This window comes from Zootoca vivipara, chromosome 10 (genome assembly GCF_963506605.1).
Source record: "Zootoca vivipara chromosome 10, rZooViv1.1, whole genome shotgun sequence".
NCBI classification, from domain to species: domain Eukaryota; kingdom Metazoa; phylum Chordata; class Lepidosauria; order Squamata; family Lacertidae; genus Zootoca; species Zootoca vivipara.
The window spans coordinates 53,561,987-53,581,984 of record NC_083285.1 but is presented as its reverse complement, the minus strand read 5'-3'; the positions used below and the strand labels follow the sequence as shown (position 1 = coordinate 53,581,984).

Here is a 19,998-nt window from a genome sequence, read left to right as displayed (position 1 = left end):
GTGGTGTTAGGTCATAATTAAAGCTAAAGGTTACCTAAGTATGACATGGTGAGAATTTTTGTATATATCATTTTTTCTGTGTTTCACATTTCTTCTTTATGACTGCTGTTGTAATAATCTTTCATAAATGTTCTTGCATTACATTCTTCATTAAATTATCTTTCTATTGATATATAACTTTATAGTATTACTATAAGTGGCGTTATGAACCATCACACCTCCGAAATACTTTCTCCAAAAGGTTTCCACAATTTTGGCCACGTGTGTGTGTGTGTGTGTGCGTGTGTGTGCGCAATAATCAGTGACCAATCTCATGTCATTTTACAATTGAACAGAAGAAATACAATTTTGGAATAATAGCCATTTTTAAAAATCCTTTGCAATCCTTTCCCCTCAGTTTCTTAGCATAATTAAATAGGTATCCTTTCAGTTTTGTAGAGATTTTAAATTTTTTTTTGTCTCATGTTGTACTAGAGTTAACTTCTGCTGCTAGAGCAAAGGTGGCTCACTTTACATTTCCTTATTTTTGGGCACTGTAACCTAAGCTAATTTTAAACCTTTGTTCTCTTCCCCATCTTTTTGTGAAGGATACTTGTGTATTGAGGGATGTTATGCTTTTAAGTGGCAGATCAATCGTAACCAAAATTTGTCACTTCTCTTTGAATATAGTCTCTGTTATCTTTCTGTGTAGCAATTCCACATGTATTGAAAAAGTATAGATGTATGGGGACCATGCATTATTTTTGTTTGTTTTTCAGAAACCTTATGTGAATACTGATACTACTGAAGATTAAATAAACTTGGATAAATTCAGAAATAACCAGTCGTAAGTATTGATTTTATTATTTAATTCAGTTGCTGTTCATTTTTTGCAGACCATAGAAACTAAGGGATATGTATATTTTAATGTGTTGCTTTACAGTGCCCTGTCATGGCTAATCACAGCTTCCATGAGTTTATGAAGCAGAAACATACACAACCTGTTTTTAATGCAGCCATCACCATCGTCCCCTCCACTTATGCTTGGGTTATGTTTCCAGATCCTGTGAAATTGTGTAAAGTGGGGAGGGTGCGGTTGAGAGGGGCTGGGAAGCAGTTCTCTCAGCAGACAGACCATGTCTGTCCCACCCGCCTGCCTTCAGTGACAAGAAAGTTGAGCTGGGGAGTTGGTGGTAAGCTTGGGTGATGTATCAATACATCTACCAGGACCAGTTTGAGGGCCAGAGTATGATGGCGCCTTCACCTGGCGGTGGAGGGACTTGGGAGGAGTGCTGGTTTCACTTGCGGCATACCATTAGGTGAAGCTGCTATTGCTCTCCAGCCCTCAAACTGCAGAGGAAGGAACAAGTTACATCAGCAAGGCCTGGGGCCGAAGCAGCTTGTTCCTCCGTTGGCTGCCCGCACCTCAGTGGAGTAGTTTTAACAGCCCTCACCCTGCCACTGGCTCACGGAAGCCGTGGCGGGGGGGGGGGCTTATTTAAATTGCTCTACACTGAGGGGTGCGCAGCTGCCTGAGCCTCAGCAGAGCAGTTTAATGAAGCTCTACCTCCTGCTCACTAACTCAGCTTGCAGCGGGAGGCTCCTCCCCAGCTGAGCGGAGTGGTTCAACGAAGCCCGCATGCTCCTCTGGCTTGTGTGTGAGCCTGAGAGACACCAGGTCTTGCTCACAGTGTAGGGCTGGTCAGTATATCTTGACTGCTTCTTCCTTCCCTGAGGTGGGAAGAAGCAGCCAAAATAAATCCCATACATTGTGATATATCAGCATGTTGCGGTATTTAGCTGCTGATATGTTGAAAACCAGGTATTGCCCAGCCCTAATATTCACACCAGTTACCCCTTGCCTAGTTAACCTGATCTTGACTGAGACCATGGTGTATGGGGGGACTTTAACCCCTGGCCCTGCTGCATTCCCAACTGGAATTGCCCCCAAGCCAGCTGTTAATTACAGAACAGCCACTTCCACACATTAAAGGCCTGATTGTGTTGTGCTGTTGTTTTGTTCGCCCTAACTTGGCTGTAACTCCTTGCATTGAATTATTATTATTGGCAGCCTGTTCCTGTGCTGGTTTATTTGGAAGTAAATTTGTTACTTCCTCCCACATACATGTGCATAAGATTGCCATATGTGTGAGAATTCACAAAACTACCTTTATGTATTTCCTCCCTGAACTTACAGTCAACTTTTTTTTTTGGTGTATTGTCAGCCCAACCCACAGGGAATTATTCTGCAGTTCCCACTTTTTAAATATTGCTGCATATATGACAGTATATTTGTTTAAAATCTTTATTTTCCCCCTCACTTGCCAGATTCCTGAAAAGAAAAGAACTATCAGCACAATGGATTGGAGCACAAGCTCTCCCCTGACCTCCAACTTTCAGACAAACAATGTTCAAATTCAGGAACAACATCAGTCACAACAATTTACTGCAGCAGGTTTTCAAGCAAATGCATCTGTTCAAAATTCTCGTACTTACTCTGGAAATGATCAAACCACGAAAATACTCTCTAATAGAATGAATCCCCTTGCAAATAACTTGCCTTTTCAAAATCCTGGAGGCTCCAAGACCTTCCATCATATTCTGCCTAAAACATCTGTACATAATGACGTTCAGCCAGCCCACCTTGTACTTATGCTACATCACAATTCACTTGGACATGCTTCCTCTGAGAATGTCCAGATGGCTGCTGACATGACTCAGAATTCGAGTTTTACAAAGAATGTGCATATTTCCTCCCCTGCAGTCATACAAGGTAGTACTGAAAATGCTGTGCAAAATATACCTCAGAAAACAGTTAATCTGCCTATTGCCTTGGATAGCTACAATAATCAGCCATTACAGAATCGTGCTAATTCTGTGACAACTTCAGTATATTGGCAAAAGCGCAAAAGTAATATATGTCCAAATGGACTGCCAACTACTACAATGCACTACTACCACGTTAATGGACCTGCTACCTCCCAAATAGATGCTACAGTGCCTTTCAACCAGGCATCAAGTCAGTACTCAAATTCTCAGCAGAACCGTTCAAGCCTCACAGCAGCTTTGCATTCACAATACTATGCCCCTAATACTGTAAGTCCTATACAGTATGGAGTACCAGCTCATCACAATTCCAAGAATGCAGCACAGACCTTCCCTCAAGATAGAAACCCACCACCATACCCAGTTCCTCCTGCACAAAAAAACCGTGGACAATTTGTACTTCCACAGGCAGTTGCAAATATATCCCATGAAAATGTTCAGAACTATCACAGTCCTGTGTTGGATCAAAATAGTAATCTGTATTCAGCTCAGCTTAGTGAAAGACATCAGTCTGTACCATTCACCCGAGAAACCAGTGAAGTAGGTAACAATCCATATAGTGTAAGTGGATATAGGACTGCAAATCAGCTTCCTAATGAACTAGCCAAGTCACCAGTTGAAGTTGGAGCAAGCCTTCGTAACAGTGTGCGGGTTGTTGGAACAGTTCCTTCTGCTGTACCTTTAACACCACAAACGGGTAGGACTTTGGAACAAGAAAAGAATCTAGCTAATGGCTCAAGACATTTTCCTGATAACTTGAAGGATAAAATAACAAAAGAGAGACTAGCACTGGATGGAAAAAAACTGCATGAATTGAAGAAGGCAGTGTCAAAATTAGATATGGACTTTAAAATGAGATGTAAAATGTACCTATCTCAATCTTCAGTACGGAATGGTCAGGCTGCTGATACTTCTGTTCACAATCAAAATGCTGCCACCTCACTTCCTTCTTACAATACCAATCTCAATCGGTCTTTGCCGCTGCCAAAGGATTCCAATCAAGCAATTCAGCTTCTTCCACATGATACCACTCAATCATTATCTCCTATGTCCTACAGTTCTGGTGAAGTCAAATATGTTCCTTTATCACTGAAAACCAATAATCACTTAGCACCCATTCTAAGGCATATGCTTAAAGGTACTACGGATGAAAATATGTTACTTAACGATCATATTGAAAAAGGAGGGTCCCAACATTTGGCCATCAAAGATAATTCATCTAGTGCTCCTATGCTTTCCAGCAGTGATGTATCTGAAACTTGTGTGAATAATATTGATGGTGCTTCTAGACTGAGGTCAAACATTACAATGGATTCTACCCAAGTGCCTTTGACATGCACTAAAAACGGTCCTGTTCATGATCTACCTCCCATCGATCAATTGGTGAGTTGGAGTAAGAGTGCAATGGAAATCACTGGCCAGTATTTTACTGACTATGTTCAGAGTTCAAATCAGAACTCACCTGCTTCAAATGGATCATCCTTATCAAAAAAAGAAGATGAAAGAGAGTGCATTGAGCAGAGTAACACTTGTCTGCAAAAATTTGAAAGAAAAACTGTAGCTGGGAGCAATGAAGATATTTGTGATACATTTAATTCAGCTTCTCTTCCGAAAGCAACTGTTCAAGAAGCAGGCACAATGCAGAAGTCCTCAGTTAACGGAAGTCCTTCTGTAATGACAGGAGTTAGTTGGGAGGTAGTAAAAAATAGTCTTGCTTTATGGACCAAAAATTTGCCAGAAACTTTGAAACACTTGCGTAAAAATAAAGATTCAACTTTGTCTTTGTCCTTATCAGAAGTTGATGGGAAAACACAGCAGACTTTGGAAAATCTCCCCAGTGCATTAACTCAGAAAGACCAAACTAAAGTTACAGTTGGATCAAATGAAACAACTACATCTTCTGTACCTTCCTCTCTTGGAACAAAACTTGAGGTCATAAATTCCAATTTACTGAAGGGTTCTTCTGAACTCCAAGTTGCCATTGTTACTCCATTAATAATGTCAAAAGAGAGCATTCAACCTGAAGTGCAGGAAAAAACGCATTCATCTCTGTTGGAAGTAAAGAATCCAATTATTGAAGAAAATAGTGTACGTAGTTTACAAGAGCTTAATTCCTTAGTACCAGCTGCTGAGGAAGCGGAAGGAGGAACTCTTTGTTCATCATCAAACACAGGTATTACTGTTAAGAAAGAAGATATAGATATGCATGAAAAAACCACCAAATCCAGTGAAGAAAACTTGATAGTGAAAGCTGAAATTAACAAGGATTGCTTAATTAATCAAGTTCCTCAGAAAGATGTAAAATATTACAAAAGTTCAGATTTGCAAGAACCAGGAGATACTGTTGAAGTTGTGCTGAATGACACTGTGTTGGAGATATCCAGTGTGTGTACTCTTGTACAAGGTGATGAGTTTTACAATTCACAAATAGCTTGCATTTTTAATAGCCCTTTGAAATCTAGTAAGAAAAATGACACTTCAGAAGAAAATCTGCCTTATTTGCATCATAGTGAACAGCATTCTGGCCTTTTGAAAAGTGATTCTGAAATTATCAAGAGTGCCTCAGAAGGAGATACCTTTTTGCCATCCCAAGACTGCTTATCAGATGCCACTACAGAAAAGCTGTTAGATGAATTGTCGAGTTTAGAGATTCCTCAGAGTGGGAAAGCTTCAAATGAGGGGAATGTCATTGATTCTGAGGAAGGAAAAAGCATGCCCCAAAGTACTCCTCTTTCAGGAGAGAAACTTGAGCAGAATATACCCTATGATTATATTCATAGTGCAGACTTCGGCAGTGATAATGAGGTTTTACCTGTAAATAAAGGAAACCTATTCAGCAGTACTATTGCAGATGGAACAAACGCTACTGCAAAAGAGGATGCCACAAAAAATGCACTATGTGAAGAAAATCAACCAGATTCTAGAATCGACGCTGACGATCAACTGACTGAACTCTTGAAAGAATTTCCTTATGGAATCAGTTTTCCAAAGCCTTTAGAAAACCCAGAGAATAACAATTTTGTGACTAAACAAAGTGAGAAAGAAGATGAAGAAAAGCCTCAAAGTTCTGTGGAAACTCCCTCACAAATACAAATAACAATATTAACTTCTGAACAGATGAAAGAAATGTTTCCTGAACAGAGTCAATCTTCTTCTAACATACAAAAGAACTGTGACAATGACCAGTTTTCAACAGATTTTAAAGATGACTTGATGGAAGAGAATAAAAGGGATAGTCAAACTGATCAAGCTGTACCTTATGACAGCAGAAATACCTCAGCCGAAACAACAGCTGCAAAACCCAGTAAGGATAAATATTGCTGCCTCCTGGGTTGGCTATCTTCAACAATGGGAGTGGACCCGTGTAAATGCAGACTGCCTGAAAAGGTTTCCTCAAAGCAGAAGGTGGACATTTGTCCACAGTCTAAAACTATATCTAAAGTCAGACCAGAAACTGATGCAAAAACTGGTCTTCAAGAAAATGAATCTAAAATAGATCCTGAAATTGTTCCACTTTCATCTCTAGAAAAACTAGGTTCCCAAGAACTTAATATACCTGTCAAGCAGGAAATGGAAGAATTACCACTCCATACATCTTCTCCTACTTTGAAGACTGAAACAATTGAAATTAAAATACAGAACCACACACATGAAAGAGAGAATGTCTCTGCAGATAAAACACAGTGTCATTCAAGCACAATGGAAATGGAAGAATTATCACTCCATACATCTTCTCCTACTTTGAAGACTGAAACAATTGAAATTAAAATACAGAACCACACACGTGAAAGAGATAATGTCTCTGCAGATAAAACACAGTGTCATTCAAGCACAAAAGATTTAAAAGTGGTTGCTGCTAGAACTCTCTCCAAGATTGAAACCTCTGTTAAACAGAGACCATCAAAAGAAAAACTTGTAAGATCAAAGACAGATCATCGAAGGAGAATAGAAATAAAGCGCAACCCACGCCACGAAAGATATCAAATTAAATGGGACTCCAGTGAAACGCGCATCATTAAGGGACCAACTTTGAAGAGAAAAATGGCAATAGGAAAAAAGCATAAGACTTTGGTAAACCAGCATAATGATGCCATAAAGTCCCCAAATATAAACAGTATTAAAATTAAGAACCCTCAACATAAATCTACCATGCTTTCACCAGAACATTTAAATGTAAGGAATAAATTAGATTTTGAGAAAAACTACGGATACACAAAAAATATGGGGCACATGAGGATAAACAATGAACCAAGTAGGACTGAGCATATTGAACACAATGAAGAAAGTATTCAAAGGAAAAGTCTGAAGCTAAATTTGGAAAAATTTGCATATTCCAAAGAGAATAAAAATGCAGGCAATTACAGAAGTTGTTATTTAGATGCATCACCAAAACACATGAACCATGCTTCCAGTATACTTAAAATTCCCTTCTCAGTTAAAGAGCCTGTGCTAGATACTCATAATAGAGACAAGCCCCTTGAGAGATCTCTTTCTGATAAAAAAACAGGTTTCAGTAGAAGAACTGGTAGACTGTCAATTTCTCTTCAAAAAGAACAAAAGAAAAAATATTTGAACCAAGTTGCATTCAGAAGGATTGCACAGAAAACCATTTGTTTGACAAACCTAGATTCACATTCCAAACCAGTATGGCATGTGAAATCCAGTAGTTCAGCATTACGTGAAGATCAAAAGAACAGCAGCGTATCCTCTCAGCAGCCAGAAGTGGAGAAACCACAAATGCTTGAGTTCAAAATGTGCCCAGAGATATTGTTTAGAAAATCAGTCTCAGAAGAACAACTTTTAGATGGAAAGAATCTTCCTGAAAAAGACAAAACCCCTATCACAGGTACAGTATGATAAGATCAAGCCAACCTGTAATACAACTCCTGTTAAATAGGAGGTTGTAAATGCAGACTGGTTTAGTTTTAGTATTTCCCCTGGTTAAGTTTACATTTCAAAATGTGTTTTGTGTGTGTGTGTTGGTGTCAAGGAGCTGTCAGGTGAGCATAGTTCATCCGCAAGGCAGGAAAGAACTTGAGACACAAAATGCTTTTATCTTTTATTAACAGAAAGTAACAGCATAGCAGAGTTCCTCACTAGCTTCACAAAGACTGTCTTAGCAGGTAACCAGTGAAGTAATCTTAGAGATACTTAATTTAGATCAGGCACGTCCAACAGGTAGATTATGATCTACCGGTAGATCACTGGACGTCTGTGGTAGATCACTGGTAGATCACTGGCTCCCCCAAAGAACCTCAACAACTTTGGCTCCCCTAAAAAATGCTCAACATTTTAGCCCTTCACCCCCTAAAACAGGGCTTTTCTCTCGCCTCAGAAAAGCTCAACAACTCTGTCCTGAACCCCTAAAAAAAATGGCCTTCCTCCTTCCTAAAACTCAACAACTCTGACCTGAACGCCTAAAAATGAGCCTTCCTCCTTCCTAAAAAAATATCAACAACACTGACCTAAACCTCCCAAAAGGGGGTAGATCACTGCCAGTTTTAAACTCTGTGAATAGATCGCAGTCTCTTTGGAATTGGCCACCCCTGATTTAGATGATTAAAATGCATATACTTAACAGTCTGGGGAGCTTGAGTACATTCTTTTTAGGGTTAACATGAATGATGTGATTAATTAACACTTAAGCACCCAGAAACCTGCTAAAGGACAAGAAGGAAGCAGCTGGAGGGAATGAACCATTATTTCAGTTGTCTCTATACTAATGCACAGAGTATGGGATTCAAGCAAGATGAATTTGAGCTCATAATACAGGATGGCGAATATGACCCGGTGGGCATTGAGGAAACCTGGTGGGATGAGACTCATGACTGGAATGTAGGAATTGGGGGGGTATAGCCTGCTCAAAATGAATACACCAAACAGGAAGGGAGGAGTAGTAGAATTATATGTAAAGGATGTGTTCATTGTTCAGATCCAGGATCTGAAGCATAGAAGACAGAGAAACAACAGTGACCTTACTGTGGATGTCTGGTATAGACTGCTAAGCTAGACTGAATAGCTGGATGGTGCCTTCCTAGAGCAAGTAGTAGGTCCTCTGCGTGGAGAAGATGGGGAACACCTGGTTTTCCAATATTACATGTGAAAAGGATCTAGGGGGCTTAGTGAATATGAGTCAATAGGGAGATGCAGCAGCAAAAAAGGTAATGATATTGGCTACATCAGCAGACATATAATGGCCAGATCAAGGGAAATAACAGTACTGCTCTATTCTGCCTTGGTCAGACCTCACCTGGAATGCTGGGTCCAGTTCTGGGCACTGCAATTTAAAAAAGATACTGACATATGCTAGAACGTATGCAGAGGAGAGTGACCAAGATAATCAAGGTTCTGGGAGCCAAGCCAGAGGAACGGTGGAGCAAAATATTAGCTTTCCTCCCTGACAGTCAGTGTTCCACAACTGGGCTGGTTTTGGAGGGTCTTTCAGAGAAATCTACCATAATTATTTGACTTATTCAAACTTTTAAAGATCTGCCTTAGGTTTTTCATTTAAAGGTTTTTATTGACTTCTAACATTGGGAGAAACCTATTGTGTGTGGATGGTGCTATTCTGGTTACATAGAATAAATAAAAATGGAGAGGAGGAAGGGAAAGAAAGAACATTCCATTCTTCATCTGCTAGCTATATAATTATTCAACACCTCCACCCCAAGAGAACACTGAACAATCCACCTTCTATAGACCATATAAGATTATTTTCAGTTCTCACACCCAGATATCATAAGTTCATTTTTTTATTCAAAAAGTCTGTAAGAAGTTTCCAATCTTTAGTAAATGTTGACACTGATTTTTCTCTGATTAAACACTACAGTTTCACCATCTCAGCTAAGTCCAGTAATTTTAACATGCATTGGAAGAGTTTTGGTTTCAGTTGAAAATTGACCTTCAAAACCCTCAGTATCAGTTTATGTACTTGCATATAATATTTTAAAGCTTTTTTTATACATCCATCAAGCGTGATAAAAATGTCACTTCATTTTCTTGAACATTCTGTAAAGCCCACTGAAACAGACCAAAATTTCATGTAGCTCAGGCTTTTAGGTGCAACACAACAGCCTCCAGGTAAATTCCCTTGAGTATTGACAAGGGGGGCATTTCTTGCAATGTGTTTCACCAATGCTTGGCTCTAGAGGGTTTCCAAGTAAAGGAAGTTGATAGTTGAGAAATAGCCAGTGAGAGAACAACTTTGCATATTTTGCGATCTATGAATACATGGGTTGCTTCAGATCATTGTACTACATTGACCGTGGGGTGGTTGTGGTTGTCCCTTACCCAAGTATATTAGCCTGAATTTCATAGATAACTGACTGTTTATTCATAACTTACAATCATCACTTGCAGCTGTCAAAAGTAAAAGAGAAGACTGGTTAAATTACAACCCTGTTAAGAGAAGAAAAACTAAAGAATATGAAGCTCAAGGTAACTTCTAAAATCCATATAATAGGATTAGAGCCAACCAGAATACAGTGGTACCTCAGTTTATGAACACAAGTGGTTCCGGAAGTCTGTTCATAAACTGAAGCGTTCATAAACTGAAGCGAACTTTCCCATTGAAAGTAATGGAAAGTGGATTAATCCGTTCCAGACGGGTCCGCGGAGTACTCAACATGAAACGTACTTAAACCGAAGCATGGGTGTAATTGGTTCCGGAAGTCTGTTCATAAACTGAAGCGAACTTCCCCATTGAAAGTAATGGAAAGTGAATTAATCTGTTCCAGACGGGTCCGCGGCGTTCGTAAACCGAAAATTTGTAAACTGAGGTGTTCATGAACCGAGATTCCACTGTATCACAAAATAGTGCAGAAGTTCTGCAGAATTCCTCATCAAAAAATTTGCAAATGTAATAAATGGGAGGCAGAAAGAAGTAAGGTAACTTTTGGGGTGCCCTGGGGGGAGGGGAGGGGGCAGAGGGAAACCCAGACACAAAAAATGGAACCTTTGAAGTGCTGGGCCCCGCGGGCCCCTCTTGTGGCAGACGAGGGCTCGTGGGAGGCCGGCACGAAGAAGGAGGAGGATTAAGTTAATAGTGTAAGAATAAGATTTTGAATTAGAGTAGAAAATTCGCCATAATCAATTAGAGAAGTTAGGAAAACCAGGAGGAAGAGATTTGAGGAAGTCATAACTACAATGTTAAGAAATTAAGATTTGGGAATTTATAGGTTTTTTTTTCTTCTCTTCTTTTTCTTTTTTCTTTTTTCTTGTCTTTTTGTTGTTGTTGTTTTGTTAAATTGGATTGTTATGCTGAAGAATCAGCTGGGGGAAAACCAAGCCTCAGAGAACCTCCATCCCTGTCCTTTCAGTGTAGCAGGGAGGGGATGAGGGGGGAGGAAGGAGGGGGGAGGTCAATCCCAGCCAAAAATGGACCCGTTTGGTTCCCGATGCCCACGGGTACTACTGGTGGCAGAAGTGGTCTTGTGGGTGGAGGGAAATTTAAGGGACAGAGTTTACATTGTATGTTATGTTTGTCTTCTTTGTATAAAAACCAATAAAAATTATAATAAAAAAAGAAGTAAGGTAACTTTTTTATTTTCTATGTTATAAATCAATAAACTTGATTTTGTGAGGTTGAATGCTAGCTTGAAACTGACTTGGCACTTAGTGAGGCACTTGATGGAGGGAGGACCCTTCATTCTCAGCAGAGTAGTTGGTGTCAAAAGCTTCCCTATGTGCCAAAGTCCAGACTTCAACCTACTCTCCACCTTAATATTGTCCAAGGTGGTCTAGTTATGGACAGCATATATGTCTGTTGCAGAGAACAGATGTAACTAAGTTTTAGGTGTACCACTGTCCTGGCAGCTCCAAGATAGTTGTGGAACTAGCCACAGCACAGGATACCATGCCATAGCTATATTGCCTAAATAACATGTCTGTTAAGGTTGTGACTTGTCTAGTATTTTGAAGCTTGAGTGAACTTTGAAAGCCTTAACACAGCATAGTGTGTTAAACCAAACTTTATTTGCTAGCTGAATATCATTGTTGAATAGTAATGATGCACTTCTATACTGCACTTGCCTACTCAAAAGTAAGTTTTAGCAGATTCAATGGGACTTACTCCCAGTATAGCTTTTTTATATATAGCTTTGGAGTTTTGGCAGGAAAACCTGAATTTTGCAAGCCTGTCTTTTCAAACTCTATAAATCCTACAAATTAACAGTGCAATTGTTTGTCACTATTCTGCAGTTAATGATGACATTCCTCTTGACACTGCAATAAAATTATTGGAAGGAATGCCTGTGAAGGATTCTAAAACTACATTTCAGACCTACAAGAAAATGCATCTGGAAAAAAAAAGCCAAAGCCTAGATAGCACTCCCTTAAACTAAATGTCATAAATGTGAGTAATATCTTGGACATGTCTTGTTGATGGTGCATGTATTTGATGGAATTGGGCCATGAAGTAAAAAGTGACTGACAGGGGTGGGCACTGTAGAAATCATTATTGTACACACAGGGATGTTTTGTGTTCAAGAAAATGTTCATAATTTGTTTTCCCATAGAATTTACAAATAATTTTAACAATTGAATGTATCACATTTTGCAATTAGTAAATTCCCCTGACTGTTTAATTCCACCATCTTGTCTAATATATGAGGATGATAGCACTGTAAATGCTGAAAGAAGCCAGTGGATTTTATCCTTTTAAAATGATTTGTAATGAAATATAGTTTTTCGGTTTTCAATAAAGACGAAGAAAACAATAACAATATTTTCAACAGAGATAGTGTTAAAGAATAATACATTAGAAACCTAATGAGAATAGACCAGTGTCATTCCACAGTGTCCCATGAGCGGTTGATGGACAGAAGCAATGTTCAATAAGATTATGCATAGTCATAATCTATACGGATGTTGTAACATGCTGTATAAATACTTGTTTCTTTTTCCAGTTTGATGGTCCTCATTGTGATGTTGTTAACTTATATTGTTATATTGTTGTTAGCCGTCCTATATCTGTAACAATCATAGCATTTTAAAGAGACAGAGCAATTTTGGAGAGATACCGTAGTTAAAACATGAATAAAAGCAGATAAGCCTTGGGTATGCACCAGGGAACACTGGGAACTGTGTGCTGCTATCCAGCTTTGCTGAACTTTACAAACTTTTCAGAAAGTTCCTTTTTACTTTATTTATGATTTTCTGTTATTTGAGGCTTGTTGATTTTCGGATGTGTTTTTTTAAAAGGAAAAGTTGCAAAGACCTCTGTTGAATATCTCCACTTGGAGTGAAATGTAATTGTAGTTGAAAACCCAGTTTGCATTTTGACCAAAACTTTAAGAGTCAAAATCTTATCAGGATTCACCAACCAGTTATTTAAACTAAACAATTCCTCTGTAAGCTATATTAGCTAAGGGTTGTACTTAACTGTATTACTCAGTTGACTTTAAGGCTTCTTTCAGCCAAAGGGAAACAAAAATGATTTCCCCCTCCTCTAGCAGCTCTTGTGCCCCACTGAATCTACTCTGGAAGATCCCTAACCATCCAGAGCAAATTTCAGGGTGGGTGCTGCAGTGGGTGGAGCACCAACTTTGAAATTATTTCCTTCCCCGTTCACTGATAAAAGCCTTATTGTCAGTTGAACAACACTGTGGAATACAACCCAGTAAGTTTCCAAATATATGCCCTAGAAACTATTCTGATATTGAATATTCATTTTTAAGTGCCTTTTGTATTATTTGGTATATTTGATGATTATTTTATAATGTTGTCATTTATTGCTTGTGGGTTTTTGGAAAAAAATGTTACATAATGCTACTGTTTCTTAATGCAATTAAAAGCATACTTATTTTGGCAATTGTGGTTTTTTTGTGTGTATTTGAAAGAATACTTACTTGAATTTTAATCTGAGTGGTTGAAGTAATCTTTCCAAACATACAACAATATCCCTAGATATATTGTTTGTGGTCCACCTATTCTGTGAGCTCGTACAATGTCAATGGAGGTGAGTGGGTGGGGCGTCTAGATTCAAACTGCTGAAGCAATTTAAAACAAAAGCACTCATGCACAACTACGGTATCATCAAGCACTTCATGTACTGTTTGTGTTACACCAGCTATGTGATCAGATAACACCTACATTTTAGCTTTGTGTAGCTGCAGAGCAGCATTCCAATCACTTTATTAGAGCCTGACTTGCATTCCTCTGAATCCCTTACCCCTAGGAGCCTTTATAGTTTTACATCTCCATTTCCCCCCATGTTTAGGGAAGTTTTTAATGTTTGATGCTGTATTGTTTTTAATATTTTATTTTATTAAATATTAAATTTTATTATTTTTATTTTATTTTAATTATTCCTAGAAGCATAAGAAATGACTCCTTTTTGAATAAATCATTGTCCAGACTAATATTTAAACTTACTCTGTTTCAAACTCTGAATGGGCTTGCAGCTTTCATTTTAATAAATTAGGTTGTAATAAATGTCCTGATTCTGCAAAAGGGTTTGTGCACAATGTATTTAATGATGTCCACAATGTCCATTCTCCCTTTGGGATTTGAGTTTTTAGGCCAATCTCAAGCTACCTACACTTCTTCAGATACACAGAAGTAACCAGACCCTTATGTATAATCAGAGGGTGTGGGGGGGGGGTGATGGGAATGGGTGATGTGCTGATAGGAGTGGTAAACCTGTTGATGACTGTTAATGGCTGCGATTGGTCTTGCATTAGATTAGTCATCAACAGTTGTTAACAGTCATCAACAGGTTTACCACTCCTATCAGCCCATCACCCATTCCCATCACCCCCCCCACCCTCTGAGTATACATAAGGGTCTGGTTACTTCTGTTTCAGTGTATCTGAAGAAGTGTGCATGCACACAAAAGCTCATACTTATGACAAACTTAGTTGGTCTCTAAGGTGCTACTGGAAGGATTTTTTATTTTTATTTTGACTGCGTCAGACCAACACAGCTACCTACCTGTAACTTCCTTTGTTATACCGATGACCATGCTTAGGTGGTAACTAGGTGCTTGAGGCTAATTCAACAATGGAATCCTCCATTAGATGTTAACCCTTGATGGATCGTGTACCCTAGGAATCAGAAGGGACTCATGCATCATGCAGGCCAACCTACCAAACTCACAGCAATATATTTATATACCTCAAGACAATCTCTAAGCAGTTGACAAAAACAACACATGATACATACATATGTTTTTTTTACCATGTACTGTATATATTCCTGGAGACAGGTTGTATATCTACAGCAATCACCAGAAGAAGAATGGCTGCTGGGAGGAGCGCAGAAAGAAGCAGCACCGTGGTATACCTGCACCAGCACAACCAGACACCTTCATTTCTCCCGCATCTGTCTCTACAGCCACAGCAGGCACTGTAATTCTTCAACGGTTTGACTTCACCCTCAAAGGCGTGAGACAGATGGATGCCAGCATACAATATACACATACAAACTACAGTAAGCCTGGTTGCCTTACTGTTCTTTCTCCTTTGCTCTCAAGCAATCTAAATGGCTTTTCTGCAGCAACAAAGGGAATCCCTAAGAAATGGAGGTGGTGGTGGTGGATGTCAAAAGGTGAGCAACTTGACCACAATACATGGTTAGAGGCCAGCAGCTGTCTCCTATACCTGGAAACCAAAAAGGGTTATTCACCATTGATGACCATTCCTGTTGTAAGGCTTTGCTTTTCAATCCTGTCTGCTGACTCCTGGGTCTTGCCCTCAGCTCTGATTTTCAGCTTGCCCTTTGGTTCCAATTCCTCTTTCTTCATCAACTCTGTGACACCTGATTTTTCTCAGCTCAGATTGCCCATGTTGTTGCTTGACTACAGTCTCCCAGCTCCTGGGTGATCCAGCTGCCTATAGCAGTGATGGTGAACCTATGACACGCGTGTCAGACGTGACACGCAGAGCCCTCACTGCTGGCACGCGCCCCATCAGCCCATTCGCGATGTTGTTGCCCCCCCCATTTGTTCTCCCGCTCCTCCTCACGCTACAGCTTCTCTCCGCTTGTCTCTGCTGTTAAAACCCGGATCCTTTTTTGTTGTTGTTGTTGCTAGTAGCCAGAGATTGGTTTTTTACCCTTTCCGTGCTGTTTTTTTTCTGGCGCTTTGGCAGACGATGATTGGGTGTAACAGCGTTCATTTTTTAACCCATTCTGTGCTGGTTTTTTTTGTGCTTTGGCAGACTTTGTCGGTGCTGCGTGTTAGTTCCAGCGAAGGTATTATTCATCATTTATTTCTGTTCTCTCCCCCCCAAAAAAGTTCAGCAGCTTTGGGGCACCCCCCAAAAAACCTCCAAAACTTTGGTCAGCAGCTCCCCACAAAAAGCTCAACAACCCTGGGCACTTTGTGATAAATAAGGGTTTTTTGGTTTGGTTTGGTTAAATAATTAGTTTTTGGTTTATTAAATACAGTTATATATTACAATCATACATTTTTGTTATTTAAACTATAAATATCGTGAAATTATGTTTTCTCTCTCGAAGTGACACACCACCCGAGTTATGCTCGGGGTTTTTTTGGCGAATTTTGACACACCAAGCTCAAAAGGTTGCCCATCACTTGCCTATAGCTTAGCCTTAACACTAGGGGTGAGGGGCATGAAGATTCATTCTATCCCAGTGCAGTCAGCCTGGAATGGATGCAGACTGGCAATACTGTGAAGGAGGGGGTGCAGTAAATCTTTAAAATACTGGTAATATCCAGCTAGAATTACACAATTAGGTTCCACTGAAATAATGCCTACAAAAACATAATCATTTTGATAGGGTATCAGAGACGAATGCCACTGGTTTCATGAGGCCCCTTTGGGGGCTGCTTCAAGAGCTGGATTTTTTCATCAAGCCTGCTGTATGCCAGGGAAACCCTGAGAAAACAGGAAATAGGAAAGTATGATGTCATTTTGCCATTTGCCCAAATGGGATACAAGAAAAAGCCAAGGGCCTTTCAAAAACAAACAAATGGCTCTTTTGTACTGTGAAAAAGAGGTCAAAGTGGCCTGAGAACAGTTGTCTAAGTGTTTTTATATATGTATAAAACCCCCCACATTCAACAAATAAAAACCTATTGGGGACTCGTGAGATGCTCCTCTCTGCTTCAAATTACTATTGACTAACATTTTTATATAAAAAGTATTAAAATTGGTAACTTATATTAAGCTAATGTTGGGAAAGATTGAGGGCACAAGGAGAAGGAGACGACAGAGGACGAGATGGTTGGACATTGTTCTTGAAGCTACCAACATAAGTTTGACCAAACTGCGGGAGGCAGTGGAAGACAGGAGTGCCTGGAGTGCTATGGTCCATGGGGTCATGAAGAGTCGGACACAACTAAACAACAACAACAAAACTTTTTTCCTACAGTTGTCCCTTCCTTCCTTCCCTTCCAATATAAGAATCGGAGATCCAGGGTGTATATTTTTTATTTTAAAAATGTTCCAATACTAATTGTATTGAACCTTTGACTAGAATGTATTAGGTTTGGATTTGTGTGCCTGGATTTTACGACTCCTACACTGCATTCCTTTCCTATCTGACCCTGAAAGTAGCATAAATGGTCATTTAGGATAGTTTGCTATGTTTTTTGAGTTAGCACCAGGGTGAAATCCATCATCTCCAGAGGTTCCAAGGAACAGATAGGGACATCTTGAATGTCAACAACCCACAACCCTGTCAAAGGCCTGGTTGCTAAGGAAACAGTGATAAAAAAGACATTTGAGACCCAAATGGCCTGAGGCAGTCATGGGCATCCCAAGGTAATGGGGGGGGGAGTTACCAGTATTGAGCCATGCATGTTTCGCTTCTCATGACCTATAACCTTTATTGATGTATGTTTTGATGTTTTATGGCTTGATGTTTTATGGCTCTTTGTGTGCTGTATTTGAAATTGAAAGCCTATATAAGCTTTGTTACAAATTTGCTCTGGGCAGTCTTTTCTAACTAGGTCTGCTGAGCAACTGGTTGGCAAGAGTTTGCAATAGTTAATAAACTGGGTCCCTAACTGGGTCTGCTGATGCTTCTAATTCTCTTAGTTCCATATTTTATTGAAAAGCTGTTCCCTCACCTGGGTAACAAACCGGTGGTATAGAAATAAATTCCTTCCTTCCTTCCTGCGACATTTCATATTGTTATAAATTTAAGGAGGGGGCCCCTAAACTAAATAAATACTAGGATTTTTATTAATTGAGATATAGATTAAAGTACAAACTGCAGAGCTGTGCCAGATGGAATTCATGGGCTGTCTTATGCAAACCAGCCTGGCTGGCTTAGTGAAGAGCAAACCTGTTAACATGACAAAAACAGTATGTATATTTGTGCAGTGCTTCTCCTCTTGTATCCAAAGAATTCAGTTCAGGCCCAGCATTGAAGATTGTCCTTGCTGGGGACCTGCTAATTGCCTATAGCTGCTGATGTTCCATCTCTTCTTCTCTGCCACCTTGAGCACCAGCTCCTTCTTTGGTTGGTTGCTTCCTCTTTATCTGGGCCCAACCTAGCACTGGCAAACAAGAGCAGCAGTCATTGCTGCTGCCACTTCTGATCTCACCATTCACGCATGCACTCAGGGCCGGTGCTAGGGTTTTTTGCGCCCTAGGCGAGATCACCTTCTGCCCCCCCCCACCCGCGCTTTGAGACTCCTTCGGGTAGTGATAAAGTGGGATATCAAATCCAAACTCTCCTCCTCTTCTTCCTATACCACCCTTCCCCTGAAGATCACAAAAACAACTCTCTCTCTCTCTCTCTCTCTCTCTCTCTCTCTTTTTTCCTTCTCCCCCACCCTCCTTAAAAGGCCATAGACTGTTTGACTAACCAAAGGCCTTGGAGAAGAGTAATGGTTTTGCCTGGCACCTTACGTGCATCAAAGCCCGTGAAATAAATTCCTTGATTTAGGTTTGCTCTGCTAACAGCCACAGTTTCTTGGTAGAATCACTCTTAGCAACAATCATGCTTTCAAAAGAAAAAAAGGGGAAGAACAAAACTAATAAGGCTAAGTTGCATTAGAGAAATATAATGCATAGTGTTCTTTTGTTTGCCATCCCCACTGAGAATTGAAATCACTGTGTAGAATAGAAAGGTACTTTGATGACCACTAGGCATAGAAAGGTACTTTGATGACCACTAGGCATTAATGACCTGCTTTCTAATTATGGATTGAATAAGTAAACAATTTTTAAAAAGTACACCAGTTCCTCATGATCTTACTGTGGTTAGCTGGAATCCTTTTTTGCCCCACTGGTGGCAAAATGGTAAATGCCATTTTTAAATCAAGTGAAAACCAATCCAAGCTAATTTATCTGTGCTGTTTTGCTAACTGCAAAGGAAACCCTGCAGTCTTTGAAGGCTTTGGCATTCTTAAGTGATTTAATTTTCCCCTTTGAAGGTTGGAAGATGAATTAGTTCTTGATATTTATAATGCTTGCTGCTGCCCACTCCCAGCTGCCTAACAAATTTTTTGGGGGACGCCCTCCCTGTAAAACGGTCAAGCAGAATTTATACCTCAAGGAAGTTCTACCTGTGACTAAAGTAGCAGTCAACAAGTCAACAGCTGAGCTGGGAATGGAGCTATGAAGATTGTGTGTGTGTGTTCCACTTTTTAAAGTGAAAAACATACCGATATCTTCCCAGAATCAAAATGCATCTCTCTCTCTATGTAGTCAGTGAGACGAGGAGAAGTGCGTTCCACTCCCCAGAGAAAAGGTGAGGTATAAATGTAATGTTATAAATAAAACAAAAAAGTAACAATATAAGAATGGGGTGTGTGATGAGGTGGCACTGAAAAACAAGAGGGAAGAAAGCATATAGGGCCGGATAAATATATTTATGTGGGGAAATGTACAAGTTAAGGAAAGGGTGGGTGGGAAACGAGTTACACTGATGAAAAGAGAACTGATGCAAAAAATCTGCCCCCAAAGAAGAGAAGATGCGGAAAATAAAACAAAGAGAGAAAGAGAGAAAACATTAGAAAAGGGCAAAGGAGGAGAAAGAAAGTGGTGAAGAGAGGAAAGGAGGAGAGGAATCAATGGAGGAGGAAACCCGAGAGGCACCTGCTCAGTCCACGCTGCAAGTCTCCAGGTCGAGGGCCGCTGGCAGGGCGCCCTCGGAGGCGGAGGCGGCGGGCTTGGGGTCTCCGTCGAGGCTGGGGGCTGGCGTGGCTGCTGCCGGCGGGCCGCATCGCAGGCAGGCAGGCAGGCCAGCAGGAGGCCCAGTCCTGGAAGAACAAGGAGC

At 40.0% G+C, this 19,998-nt stretch overlaps 1 protein-coding gene across 7 annotated transcripts in view; it reads left to right on the top strand.

Moving 5' to 3' along the window:
- Positions 1 to 13,615, top strand: part of RESF1 (retroelement silencing factor 1) — a 28,172-nt gene extending 14,557 nt beyond the window's left edge. For 6 of the 7 annotated variants that reach the window (XM_035126585.2, XM_035126587.2, XM_035126586.2 and 3 more), the window contains 4 exons: positions 759 to 826; positions 2,308 to 7,651; positions 10,165 to 10,242; positions 12,004 to 13,615. In XM_035126585.2, the coding sequence (XP_034982476.2) occupies positions 2,338 to 7,651; positions 10,165 to 10,242; positions 12,004 to 12,146 (5,535 nt within the window). In that variant the 5' untranslated portion in view covers positions 759 to 826; positions 2,308 to 2,337 and the 3' untranslated portion in view covers positions 12,147 to 13,615. The remainder of the gene's footprint in view (positions 1 to 758; positions 827 to 2,307; positions 7,652 to 10,164; positions 10,243 to 12,003) is intronic. The other variant, XM_035126588.2, reaches the window with a different exon arrangement.
- The last annotated feature ends 6,383 nt before the right edge of the window (positions 13,616 to 19,998 follow it).